This window comes from Diadema setosum, chromosome 15 (assembly GCF_964275005.1).
Source record: "Diadema setosum chromosome 15, eeDiaSeto1, whole genome shotgun sequence".
Classification (NCBI taxonomy): domain Eukaryota; kingdom Metazoa; phylum Echinodermata; class Echinoidea; order Diadematoida; family Diadematidae; genus Diadema; species Diadema setosum.
In genome coordinates this window covers 36668676-36682003 of record NC_092699.1, presented here as the reverse complement: position 1 = coordinate 36682003, position 13328 = coordinate 36668676, and the positions used below count along the sequence as shown (strand labels likewise).

The 13328-nt window shown below is 40.8% G+C and overlaps 1 protein-coding gene across 1 annotated transcript; it reads left to right on the top strand.

Annotated features, from left to right (window-relative positions):
- The first annotated feature begins 506 nt into the window (after nt 1-506).
- LOC140238786 (uncharacterized) lies at nt 507-8524 on the top strand. Its single transcript, XM_072318682.1, has 2 exons — nt 507-550; nt 6716-8524. Exon 2 carries the CDS (start codon nt 7005-7007, stop codon nt 8319-8321), a length of 1317 nt encoding a protein of 438 aa, XP_072174783.1. The 5' UTR covers nt 507-550; nt 6716-7004; the 3' UTR covers nt 8322-8524.
- Nucleotides 8525-13328: the final 4804 nt, after the last annotated feature.

The window sequence follows — 13328 nt, the reverse complement described above, 5'->3', positions numbered from 1 at the left end:
ATTTGTTGTTGTTGAGATGTACTCTGATAAATACTCTTTGTATACTGGATTTTTTTTTCTTTTTTTTTTTACGGGAGGGGGTGGAATGAATACCCATTTGCCACAATGATATTTTTAGTTTGTATGTAGAATAATCCACCTGGTGTACACGCTTAATTCAAAATTGTACTATTTATTTTCTTTTATGTTCAACTACTCTCTGATGCACTTCCTTAAGTTGGTTGGAGAGGCCCAAGGGTCATAGTGATTTTGATTTCTTTTTTCCAACCCGGCTCTTTAGGGAAGCTCAACAGGGAAAGCCTGACACTTTGTTTTCTCGTGTTTTGTTTGTTTATTTTGTTTCTCTGTTATCACTTGTATTGTTTTGCAAAATAATGCCGAATATATAATAATAATAATAATAATAATAATAAAAGAAGAAGAAAGAACTACGAGATAACGAAATATAGGTCACGCGTAAAAGGTTGACCTTTGACCTACATATTCCCTTGTCAACATGACGCTATGACCGGGTATGAGAATGAAGACGGGCTTGCGAAGAATTCGTGAGGTGAGCTAATGGACTAGATCGAATAACGTATTAACTATTTAGTTGACTGGATGCCTTAATTAGTTTCCAGTGATTGTAAAATCAAGATGCCTTGAGGCTGAACACGCCTTTTGTAATAGACAACCTTTGTAATAACTTGTCTTATCTTCTCCCGATCCCGTTGACTCACGCGCAAGAATGACGGCCCCACTTATTGCAAATCATGTTAGTTGTCATCTGTTGTAGACTAATGTAGGCCTACCTAACGGCTACGTTACGTAGAACGTTAGTGCTAGTGAAACGCAACAACTTACCGAATATGAAGATTATATGCAGCGTGTGCGAACGGTACATCATCTTTCACTGAGGGCCATTTTGAATAATCGGGAATTCATGTGATCTGTGGTGATCGGAGCTGCACTTGACTCCCGATTATCAAACATGGCCGTCGGTGAAAGACGATGTACCGTTCGCACACGCTGCATATAGGCCCTAATCTTTGTTTTCAGTAAGTTGTGAATTGTTTATGTCAATATTGATAACATAGAAATGAAGTTTAATTAATGAAGATTGTCTTTACTGAGTTACTTGTTACTTGTTACTTGTTACTTGTTGCAGTAATCCCATTCGCAGCTCCAAGGAAGCTATACCGGGATGCAAATCGTGTCATGTGCCAATGGAGGTGCCAAAGTGACAAGGTTGTGTGTGTCTCTCTTATGTACAATAAAAGTGAGAGTGTCTGTGCAAGTAAAAACATTGGTCCCTTTTTACAGCATGTGGGACCCAGCAGGAGGTTGCATCTTGTTGATGAAGGGCAGCGCAACCTCTCTGAACGTGGCTGGGTTTGGAGTGAGTACCACAGATCCTGGTAAATTATTCCACAGTCGAATTGACCTTGGCTTGGGAAAGTTGCAAATTTGAATGCGTCTATTGTAGCTTTGGGTATGACATATTTGGCTGGGTGGTCATGTCTTCCGAAGTAGGTTGCTGGTATGATTCCGTGAGGAAAAGGCATGCAAACGAGTTGATGATGTAATCGATGGAAGAGAGAGCACTGAGAGAGGAGCCGGCGAGAATGGAGGCTGTCCCATCCTAGGCTTGAAACCAAGGTTGAGGAGGATGTTGTTCTCCTGTAGTCACAGTAAACGAACCGAGCCGCTGATCTTTGTACCTGCTCGAGTAAGTTAACGGCTGTGACAGTGTGAGGGTTCCATGCCTCTGAAGCGTACTCCAGTTGAGGACGGACTAACGCTGTGTAGGCTCTGGATTTAACCTCTTTAGAGCATGGTGACAGAGTTCTGCGAACGAGGCCAAGTGTGCGACTTGCCTTATTCCTGATGTTCTGGCAATGCTGATTCCATCGCAGGTCTGTAGTCACTGTCACTCCTAGGTATTTGTATTTTTTGGCCCTAGGTATTACATCTTTGCCAAGACGGTACGTGTAGGTGTGAGGAGTGCGTTTACGTGTGATGGAGAGGACAGCACATTTTTCAACATTAAACTTCATTTGCCATGTAGTAGACCAGGATGACAGCTGCAGGAGATCTTTTTGCAGAATGTGATGGTCATCATCAGACAAGATTTCTTTGTAGATGACACAGTCATCTGCAAACAGCCGAAGTGAAGACTTGATGTTTTCTTGGATGTCATTTATGAAATGAGGAAGAGAGTCGGACCAATGACTGAGCCTTGGGGGACTCCAGATGGGACGTTCTGCCATGATGACTTAGAACCATCAACAACCACACACTGTGTTCTGTCTGAGAGGAATGCCATTATCCAGCTTAGTGTATCACCTGAGATGCCATAATATTGGAGCTTGATGCGAAGTCGTTGGTGGGGCACTCTATCAAATGCTCTTTGGAAGTCCAAGAAGATGGTATCCACTTGGCTGCGTTTCTGGAGGATGGAAGACCAGTCATGTACTGCAGATGATAGCTGTGTGGTAGCTGATAAGCCCTGGCGAAAGCCGTGTTGGGTATCAGTGAGAATCTTGTTTGATGCCAGATGTTTGGAGACATGGCTAAGAATTACGTGCTCCATAATCTTACAGGCAATGCAGGTGAGAGAGATGGGACGGTAGTTGGAAGGGTCATTCTTCTCACCTGACTTGTGAATCGGGGAGACAAGGGCCTGTTTCCACTGAGATGGTATTGTGCCGGTGTTATAACTTTGTTGAAACAAAAAGGACAGCACAGGAGCAATTTCGTGGGCCATAAGCTTGAGAAGCTTGGGTGGAATTTCGTCTGGTCCGCTGGCTTTGGAAGGGTTTAGCTGCTGTAACTGTTTTTCGACTCCTCTCCTATCAAAGTGAAGATGTCCGATGGGCAAATAGGGAGACTGGTCCTTTGATGGTAGATTCTGCATGTCTTCCTTGGTGAAAGTGGTGTGGAAGAAGTTGTTCAACACTTCTGCCTTTTCTGCAGCTGCAGAACATAGCTTTACAGCAGTGCGTAGGGAGGGTATTCCAATCACTTCAGTGCGGCATTTTCTGATGTAGGACCAGAAGACTTTGGGATTGTCTTGCAGACTTGCTCCAATGATGTTGTTTATGTAGTTGTCATGGGCTTCATGGACAATCTTAGCCACTTGATTTCGAAACTTTCTGAAGTCTTTCCATGCAGCTGTAGTACCTTGCCGGAAAGCTTTCTTAAACAGTCTGTCACGTTTTCTCATCTTCTGTTTGATGTCTTGGGTAATCCATGGGAGATGCCTCTTTCCTTTGCTCATCTTTGATGGGATCAGTTCACTCAAACACCTGTTTAGGAAATTTGAGATCATCATCCAGTTAGATTCAACAGAACGCTTTCCAGGATCTGAGAGAAAGAACTCAGCTGAGAAAGCTCTTGTAGCTTCCTGGAGTTGATCGACATCAGCTTTATTGAACTGGTGGATTTTCCGTGAAGGCTTAGATTGTTGGTTTGGACTCAGGTTGATGGTGTATGTCAGCAAATGGTGATCTGAAATTCCAGGTAGAACCTCTACATTGGTCACAAAGCTAGGATTTGATGTGCAGATTAAGTCAAGAACATTTCCAGATGAAGGGCGGGTAACATCACGTACTAACTGGAATAAGGAGTTTGTGAGCAGGATGTCCAGTAATTTTTGGTGTGTTGTGGCAGAGGTGGGATTGCTTGTGGTCTGGCCTTCCCAGTTGATGTCAGGGTGATTGAAATCCCCTGCGATGAGGATGTTGGGATGACTCCGCCGATTTCCCATCAAGGTAGAAAGAGAGTTTTCCAACCCCGTAAGACTAGCTTGACGCTCATTTGGTGGGCAGTAATAAGAACCAAGGAAGAGCTGTTTGGTGTTTGCTAACTCAAGAGTGCACCATAGGAGTTCGCAGTCGGAAGTAAGATGTGGGCATTCACTGATTGTGATGTCATCTCGTACAGCAATAAAAATGCCTCCCCCATACTGATTTCGGTCTTTACGAAGAACCAAGTAGCTGTCTGGAAAAATGGAGTAAGTAGGGATGTCGGCATTCAGCTTGGATTCACACCCCAAGATAATGTCTGGAGAATGCTGAGTGATCGCTGCATTGAAGTTTGAGCGCTTGGAACTCCCTTTCAGACCATTGCAGTTCAAGGTCATGACCTTAAAAGCCTTGCGTCTGCTCTTTTGTCTAGTCCTTGGTGGGCAAGATTGTGGAGGCGAGAAGTGAGGCTTGGGTGGTGGTACATACGGGCGCCTGTTAGTTGTTTTGGTGGGTGTAGAAGTGACTGGGAAGCTTGTTGAAGCTGAAGAATCAAGCTGGCTGTCTTCGAGTAGAGAGAAACTGTTTGCATCAGTAAAATTAAGTCCTTGCAAGGAATAACTGGATCCAATGTTCATCGATCCACATTTTAAGCAATTCCAGGCAAAACTTTTGGATTTAGTACAGAGCTGATCGTAACTGTGTGCCGAAATGCCAACGCATGAGATGTGGCACCAATAGCTGCACACATCACACAGTAGAGCTGGGTCACTGTCGTTTACATTTCCTCCGCAAACGGCACAAGGATACTCCTGTTCAGGATCACTTGTAGCAGGTCCAGGGTTGGATTCTACTTGACCACTAAGCAGGAGCAACAGATGGAGGTGAACCGGGGATGTTGACCGAAAGTCAAGCAATCGTGTGTTTACCGAGACATGTCTCAGCTTTTTGGACATTGAGACAAGAAAACTGACCTTAAATTCATCAGAACAGTTTACACTTTGTAGCTGCTTCTTGGTGGTGCACATCTCTCTTTGTACAAATTGTAGGGTGTGCAGAATTGAGATAGCAGCAAAGAACACAATGAGAAGTTGGTGAGGATTTTTGCTTACACCCATCATCGCTTTGGTATGCTATCATTTAAATCCAAAGTGTTGAGAAACTGCAATATTGAGACGCTACGTTGTTGGCAAAAATAAAATTCATATGTTACGTCATATGAGCTGGGCTGGAACTACATTGTGTAAGACAGTAGTAGCAAGGTAAGACTACACGTGTAATAATAAGAAGTGGATGGGGCTTGAAGTTCAGCTCTGTTCAGTTCAGCATGCTGGTTTTTGTCAAGTACAAAAGTGTGGTGTGGGACCACAATAAAATGAAAGGATGAACAAGTCCAGGCAAGCCAAAAGTCAAAAGTCAACCTCAAAATTTCAACCAAAAGATGAAGACAAGATCAAAATGTATACGTTACATCATCAGCTGGGCTGGAACCACATACACCAATGAAGCTGGATAGCAGTAGTAACTTCAACTTTGGTAGGAAGTGCACCTGTAAATGGCACTTGTTGTACATGTAGAACTGTAGTTGTCCAGCACAAAATGTGTGGTGTGGGACCACAATAAAATGAGTGGGTAAACAGGTCCAAGCAAGCCAAAAGTCAACCTCAAATTTCACAACATGAAATTTACAAGATCCAGAAATTAAGCAAAATGTTGACACTTCAACTGCTAAAAAGTGATGTTTTTAGCCACAAAAAGCTTGATGGCTAATGAAAAGGGGCAGATTGAAGTGGATTTTTGAGCCCCCTAAAATGACACAAGGCACCTCCAGAGACACAGAGTCTCAACCTCCTAGTTTGAGGTGACAAAAATGATGTCAAGTATCAAAACTCAACGTGATCACCATGTTCGCTTTGTTGTTGTGCACTACCCTGGTACAGCCCTGTTGCTTTTTTACAGCGACTGGGCTGTGTATAGTATAGTTAAATTTAGAGGCTCCATTGTACAGTTGTAATGTCGCGTTCGGTGAGTCACAGTTACTTGAAGATATTATTAAAGACCTCTGAACTGTTTATGGGCGGATGGGCACTGGGGTCGTAATGCAGCACTCGGACTGAGTCGGAGACAACAAACCTCTTGCTCACATCATGCAGGGGCTAACGTTACAGTGCTGTGCTCTGAATGCAACCCTGTTGGTTGGAAGTTTTGGAGAAACTAGTTTTGTTTTTAGATAACCTTATACCTGGGACCTTGGTTGATCAAAGTTGAAAATCATTGTGAAATATGCATGTACCTATGATTGAAGACACATTGCATTGTTCCCTCTAAACAAACCAAAATTATTTATTAGCAGGCTTAGACTTTAGACTAGTGTAGGTCTGCATGAACAATTTGCAGTAGGTGAAATTCATCATGTATGCTGTTAACTGATAGGAAAATTATCTACCATAAATTGTATGTGCACATTAAAATGAAATGGTTGTTTTGACAGTATATAGATGTAGCTAGCACAGCCCCAAACTTTGGCACTTAGATGTTTAAAAAAAAAAAAATGTGTACAATTTTGTTGTTGTTCTTGAATTCATAGAGTACTCTGTACAACTAAATTTTTATAAAATTTATATCTTGAAGTGTCACTGAGATCCTGGATATATCTTAAGCAGAGTGAACGAAGTTTTGATGTTTGTTTGTCTGTTTGTTTGTTTTTTCAAGATACCAATTGTAATGTGAAAGACAAACATTTCTCATGGAGAACAACCGTGTAGCATACAATTGATATTGTACAAGCATGACAACAACTACTTGTTAGGTCATAGGAAGTAACATAACGTATACTGCATTACTGTGTTTAAGTGTCTTTATATCATCTCCGAGTATTTAGCAGCTGTGTGTAAATTTTTATCCATCTGTCCGTCTGTTTGTTTTTTCTTCTGGATGAGCTTTATAGTTTATGTATAACTGAACCCCCCTTTTTTTCTTCCTTCTTGTAGGGCACCAGTCAAAAGAAATATGGAGAAGGATTGCTTAACATCAGCACCTACAAGTCACCGTGGGAAACGGATTAGGGTGGGCATCAGATAGCTGCAGTGTTTCTGACAGTGATGATTCCTTCACTTTCAGCAATCATAATAACTAAACTGATTCTTCAGAGAAGCTAGACAAATTTGTTTGCTGATCATCCACAATTGCTTCATCTGCACGGGGGACAGCAATATTTCACAGAATCATTCCTGATGTCTCTAACATACCACACTTTATGCAAAATGTCAACGGTCCAACATGGAAGCTAAGCAGCACGAACAGCGAGCATCAGCCAAGTTACCGCTGGAGACGAAGGATAGCGGTATCTCATGCTACACTCCGTCTCCCCCACCCAAGAAATCCTCAGTGCTGCAGCAGCACAGTTATCAACCAAAGCCCAAGGAGTTGCGTCGCAGGGTGCCGTCAAGAGAATCACCTGTTCGAGAGCCATCATTACAGAGAGACTCTCCTATTGAGCATCGAGGCATTTTTCCTCCGAGACTTGACCTTTCGAGTATCGTAGGGGATGGGTCAGATGATGAGTGTCGTTCTGCTGGAACTATGTCTTCAGAGAGGACATCAGGCAGTGATGATCGTCCTCATCCCGAGCTTGCAGTTGCCGTGGAGACCCCATCAACGAGAAGTTGCTCTCGACTGAGCAATCCGGTATCCACACCAGAAGGCTATCAAACAGATGCCGAGTGCAGTTCATCCTCTTCAGTATTATCCGGCTCTTCTAGTCCCAAACCTGGTGGATTACGTGGTCTCAGGAGTTGCGGGAGCGATGGCCTAGAGGATGAGAGTGAAGGGAATATTTTGAAGGTGAAGCTGAAACTGAAATCCTCTCAGCCAGACGAAAGTGACCATAGCAGTAGAAATAGAGAGAGCAAAAGCTGTGAAGCTGTCGCGTCCATTTCCAAGGCAATGTCAAAAGACCTTCACACTAGCCAGCAAGCCCAAAGGGAAGTGTTGGCTAGAAGTTCTATAGCCAAATATATGCCTCTTCCAGGAATTGGTCAGGAGAAGGACACCCACCCACCAAGTGATCATGGCGAACGTGAATTACCTCAAGGCAGTCGGAACTTGCCAATAAGTGTTGAAAGAGAAAACAGTGAAATCAGAGAGCAAAGGATTAAAGTGCTTGAGCGATCATCATCACAGACAGAGATGAGGACAGCACCACGGCCAGTGCCTCCCCCTCAGTCGGCCAAGAGCGTATCGCGGAGAGCCATTCGTATGCAGCAGTTTGCCAGACGCAAAAGCGCAAGTCATGCGGAAGCCTCGTCGAGATCAAGCGTCATAAGCAGTTCAGAGCCCGAGGATCCATCCTCAAACGTACTTCTGGCAGTTCGCCTGCCAAACGGAGCCAGGGTCCAAAATCTCTTTCGGAATTCAGAACAGCTGAGGAGCATAGTCCAGTTTGCTCTCAGGGAAGGAAAGTGTTCAGTAAGCATCGATGATGTGTTCCTTGTAACAAATGACATGCCTAAAAAGGAACTCACTGATCTGAAGCAGACAATAGAGGGCGCTAAACTGAGAGATAGAACATTATTGCATTTACAAGAATTAAACTGATATGATGATACTGCACTGCTACCATCTGTATTTGAATATGGAACCAACAATTTTTCTCAGTGCAGCAGCAGCGTCATCAGTTTGATTCTTTTCTAAGTGAGCATGGTGCTTGATTGATCATTATCCAAAGAAAATTAATGGACAAATTTTTAGTGCAGTAGATGTGATTCCTTCAATTGAATCAATGTTTTAAGGAATTTTACATCACCCTCCTTATTGTCCGTATCATACTGTATTTTCAGTTTACAGTGTAGCTTTGTGTGTATATGATGGGAACTGAAATATTTGTGTACTGGCAATTTACTGTAAAACACAAAGCAGTGTCTTTGGATAATATTGGCAGAGTGATTAAAATTAAATTTTGACTGTTGGCACCCCGAAGTTTTTGTTAATATCAATCTCTACACACTGATGGAGGCCAATGCATTTTACATAATCTAGTATTCGTAAAGACTAAGTGTGTGTGCAGAGATGTAAGTTGCAGGGTAGGATGATATGTGGATGGTATCAGCAAAGAAACATGGGCACAGCCAGCACACACATACAGACACCAATGTGTCATTCAGGATCTGTACAGCTGTAGCTTTCATGTAAGACTTACAAACTTGGTTGTGAACTGTAATTTTTGTGAATTATATGCCAGTTACATATCAATGGCCTTGATGACATCTGAGGTTTGGTGTTCTCAGCCAGACATGCAGACCTGGTTAGCCTTGCTCTTAAAAAAATGTGTGCTAGACTTTTCAGCTAGTGTGGGTAGTGCTTACTGTTCTCCTGCAGTGTGGAATCTACAGTGATGTCTGTGCTGTATGCTCTTTGTGAATAAGTGGAAGATTGCAGCAGTTTCAAACTGCTACCTAGAATACGCTCGGTGTGAAACAGTCATCACTACCTTTTAAAGGACAAGTTTAGCAGAATATCATGTAGATTGAGGGAATGCAGTCAATTACAGTAGAACATGTAAGTGAAGGCTTGAGGAAAATCAGAAAAGCATTGCAAAAGCCTTGAATTTTCAAAATTTGGTGCAGCCATTGCTTGATGAGAAGACTAATGTTTGGGATACCACAATGAGGAAGGATGTAGAGAAAATATGAAGAAAATTCGACAGAATTTCATTTTTTTTTTTTTTTTTTAAAGAAAAGTATGCCTTCCCCTGAAATGTTACTGACATAAGTTATGGTAATATTATTTCCCCTGCTCGGAATAGGCAAGTCAAATGCTAGAAAAGTTGAAATATTTCAATGTTAGAATGTTCTACTAATATTGCTGCGATTCACTCAAGCCACGTGTATACATGTATTTGGGTTTTATTCCCTTTTAGATACTGATAATCAAAGTCTTGCCATGTGTAGCAGTCCTTCATTTCTTACCAAACTTTCATTTAATGCATGATTGTCCCTCTTGTACAGTGTATATCAACTTTGAGAAACTGTGAGAACAGCAATTGTTCCATGGAATCTGTAGCCAGAAGAGCCCATAGCATCTGACATTAAGATCATCATGGTGTCTGATCATCTGAGTGAATCATTTTTAAGGAAATGATGATAGGCTCGCTCTTTATGTACACTTGTATGTGCAATCAATTTAGATGTTGTGCAGTAAGTATCCTGTAATGTGCTGTTTTATTCAGCCGCAATTGTGAATCAGCAGGAAAACAAACAGCCAAAAGAAATGTCAGACAAACACCATTCTTTCTGCAAGTTTTTGTATCACCTAAAAACTATGTAGTGGGATGGTTGCCCTAATATATCTTTACACACCTTAAATCAGATCACGCTTTTGATAACATCTCATAATACTATTGATGTGCGCATGAGAACGTATTATCGGGGAAAATGAGGGAAATCAGATAAAAGCTGTGGATGAAAGCAGTAAAAAAAAAAAAATATATATATATATATATGTATTGAGAGGTCTTTCAAATCCATACATCAAGGTCGTTTCGCTGTACATCCAACTTGCAGATCACCATAATGGATTGCTGAAGTGAAGTCTTCCCATTATCTTATGTTTTATGTGCATTAGATTTGCTTGATGGTGGGTCTACTATTCAACTTTGAGGTACCGATTTTTGTTTTGTAATGAGGCTATCCAATGAAACTGGCGTCTTCAGAGTGCGTGGAAGAAAAACTAAACAACATTAACAATAACACATGTGAGTTTATAACTACTACCAGTACCACGCCAGAAATCACAAAACGGCATGCAAATATTTTGAATCATGACTTCGTCCATGGCCATGAAAATTTTTGAAAGTTCTTACCCTCAATGATATCATAATATGCTCAATGCATTATGCATGTACATGTATGCATTGTAATGACAATAGTGCTTGTTTCATTATGCTCAAAATGCTTTATAAACATGTCATTGGTGTAGTTGATTGCGTTATAGAAGACGACTGGTTTTCATTAATCAGACAAGCACGTAACATATTAGATGTATTTGTTCATTTTAATTTAAGATACAAGCAGGCCTCTTTTCTCGAGATAGAAACCCAAACCCATTTGTCTAGATAATTATCAAACTCTTATTATTCTTACATGGAAGATATCTAGGAAATTTCAGTAGGTTGCAGGTAAGTAAATGATTATGCATTGATCCGTTAGCATATAATCTCCAGCCAGTATAGTTGAGGCATACCAAATCACCTTCGGAAAGTTGAATCCTTTGACTTGAGATCTTAGTATAGCGGGACTTTGATAAAAACCAGCCAGTCAGGTTTATTTCCAGCGTGTGGTTATCAGGCTATACTGTACATCATGTATATACGCTGTCCTCCCAAATTGTGTCGTAAATCCAAAGTAGTCGCCAAAAGGATGTGAACTTCATGTACTCAACACTATTATAATGTACTGTAGACATCAAATCTCCATAACTGGTGCATTCATCCCATTCTCTAATTTACATTTTCACCGGATGATACCGTGAAAACTTAAGCTGGAGATTTGTCTTCATAATGGTCTATTTCCATATAATGAACGAGCTAGCTTTGCGTGTGGATTAATTTAGCCGCTGTTTATTCCATTACAGGATTATATCGGCGAAGGAAGAGAGAAAACAGTACTTAGTCTAATTTGAAAATAACAGATTTGCAAGATTTGCATTTGATCGCAAAAAAATATCAGGGTCACTTTCAAAGCTTTGTGTTCAGTAGCATTCATAAATTTTGCCGCATATTGCCAAATGAGATATACATGTACAATGTACAAGGTTGCAAGAAAACGATTTCAACATTGTATTCATATTCATGGAAGGATATTGTTTTGTATTCAAATGATTTGTTGAAAGCATATCTGCTCTGAATTTTTGAGACATTTTGTATCATTCCGTCGAAAGGATTGTTTTAATCATTCCAGCTTTTGTAAATTTGCACTCGAATCGCCAGGAAAGTGTGTGTAAAGAGGATGCCGTTGTTCTTTCAGTTGAGCTTGACGTTGGACTGTGCAGTGTGGCAACAAATTCGTCTGTAACGGTATTGTGAAACAGTGAAATTATAATACAATGTATAATACAATAGTCTACGTCTCTTATGGACCTGCGGACATCACACTGATCTTCACGCTGTGTGTGTGTGCGTGTGTGTGTGTGTATGTGTGTGTGTGTGTTTTATGACATGCATTGTACAAGTACCACTGTGTGTGCTGTGTGCCAAATCATTTTCACATTATTTTAAAGTGCTGTCTATCACGATGTTTATGGCATAAACGTATACAAACATCAGATGGCGTACTCACTAACTGATCCAGTGATAGGTTTCAGATTCACAAGGCGGAAAGATATATATATATATATATATATATAACGGGTTTGATTAAGATCTTTTGTCACACCATGGGCACTGATGAAGAGTGTGACCTTGCCTTTCAGTATTTGAGAGCTATGCTCCGTTTTTAAGATCTTCAAGATCTAGGATTTATTTTTTTATTTTTTTTTTTTTTCACGGCGTTCTTCTTCTACTGATTCGTTAACTTATATATATATATATATATATATATATATATATATATATATATATATATGTGCAGATGAAGCAGATCTTAATCAAACGGTAGATTGAAAGCGGACATGTGACCAGACATTTATTTTGCTTATGAAAGACATAGTTTGCTTATGACCGGTCGTAAGCAAAGTATAATAACCGGTCATTAGCACTTTCATGTCAAGATGGTGATCATTTCATCGTTTCATTTACCCATGAAAATGGCACCTGCGGAATGTAATACACCTGTGTTTGAAATTTTGAGATGAGGGTGATTTACGAAACGACAAGGATCTGCTTCATCGTTTTATAAAACAAATAATACACGTCATTTCTGAGAGCATTAATATAGTTATCCACACTCCCAGATATCAAACACTCAGTCCAAATGCCATCAGCTATCGCCTCGGGCGTTTAAGACTGTCCCAAATGTATCTTGTGTGGGTAATTCTTACCGATGTCCTCACTAATGTTTCTTATTTTTACCCAATACATCGATTAATTTGTTAGATATGTGTCCTATGTTGTTTTGACCGTACGCTGAAAACTTTGAGTTGTTCATGATTCATTCATGGTTCTTTGAAATAAGTCCAGAAAATGTCGGCGCCTCATCCGCGTATTTGCCTCCTGGACAACATGATAATAGAAACATCTATTATGTAGGCTTACATACATTTTTAATTGTCTTCCTGCTTCCATACTGTCGTCGCCATGGATACTAGTACACTCATATGAATGGATTGAATCGTACTTATTTGTTTGATTTTCTTGTTTTCTATCGCCCCCACTACCAAGACTAAACTGGAGAGGGACATAATAATATGGACATCGAGGATATTATTGTGGTTTTATGTTGATATGGGTAATGAATGTTGACATTTCGCGATCGAGGGAAATTGAGTCGATGTTTGATGTTTGCAATTCAGTTTATGTTCCATGCGAGGTCGTAGCCCGGTGATACGGCAATGAAAAGGGCGGACGAGGTCGAAATGAAGAGTACAGAGCACGCTATGGGCATGAACACA

Excerpts from the sequence above, each read along its gene's own strand:
- LOC140238786 (XM_072318682.1), top strand. The coding sequence starts at position 7,005 with ATGGAAGCTAAGCAGCACGAACAGCGAGCATCAGCCAAGTTACCGCTG.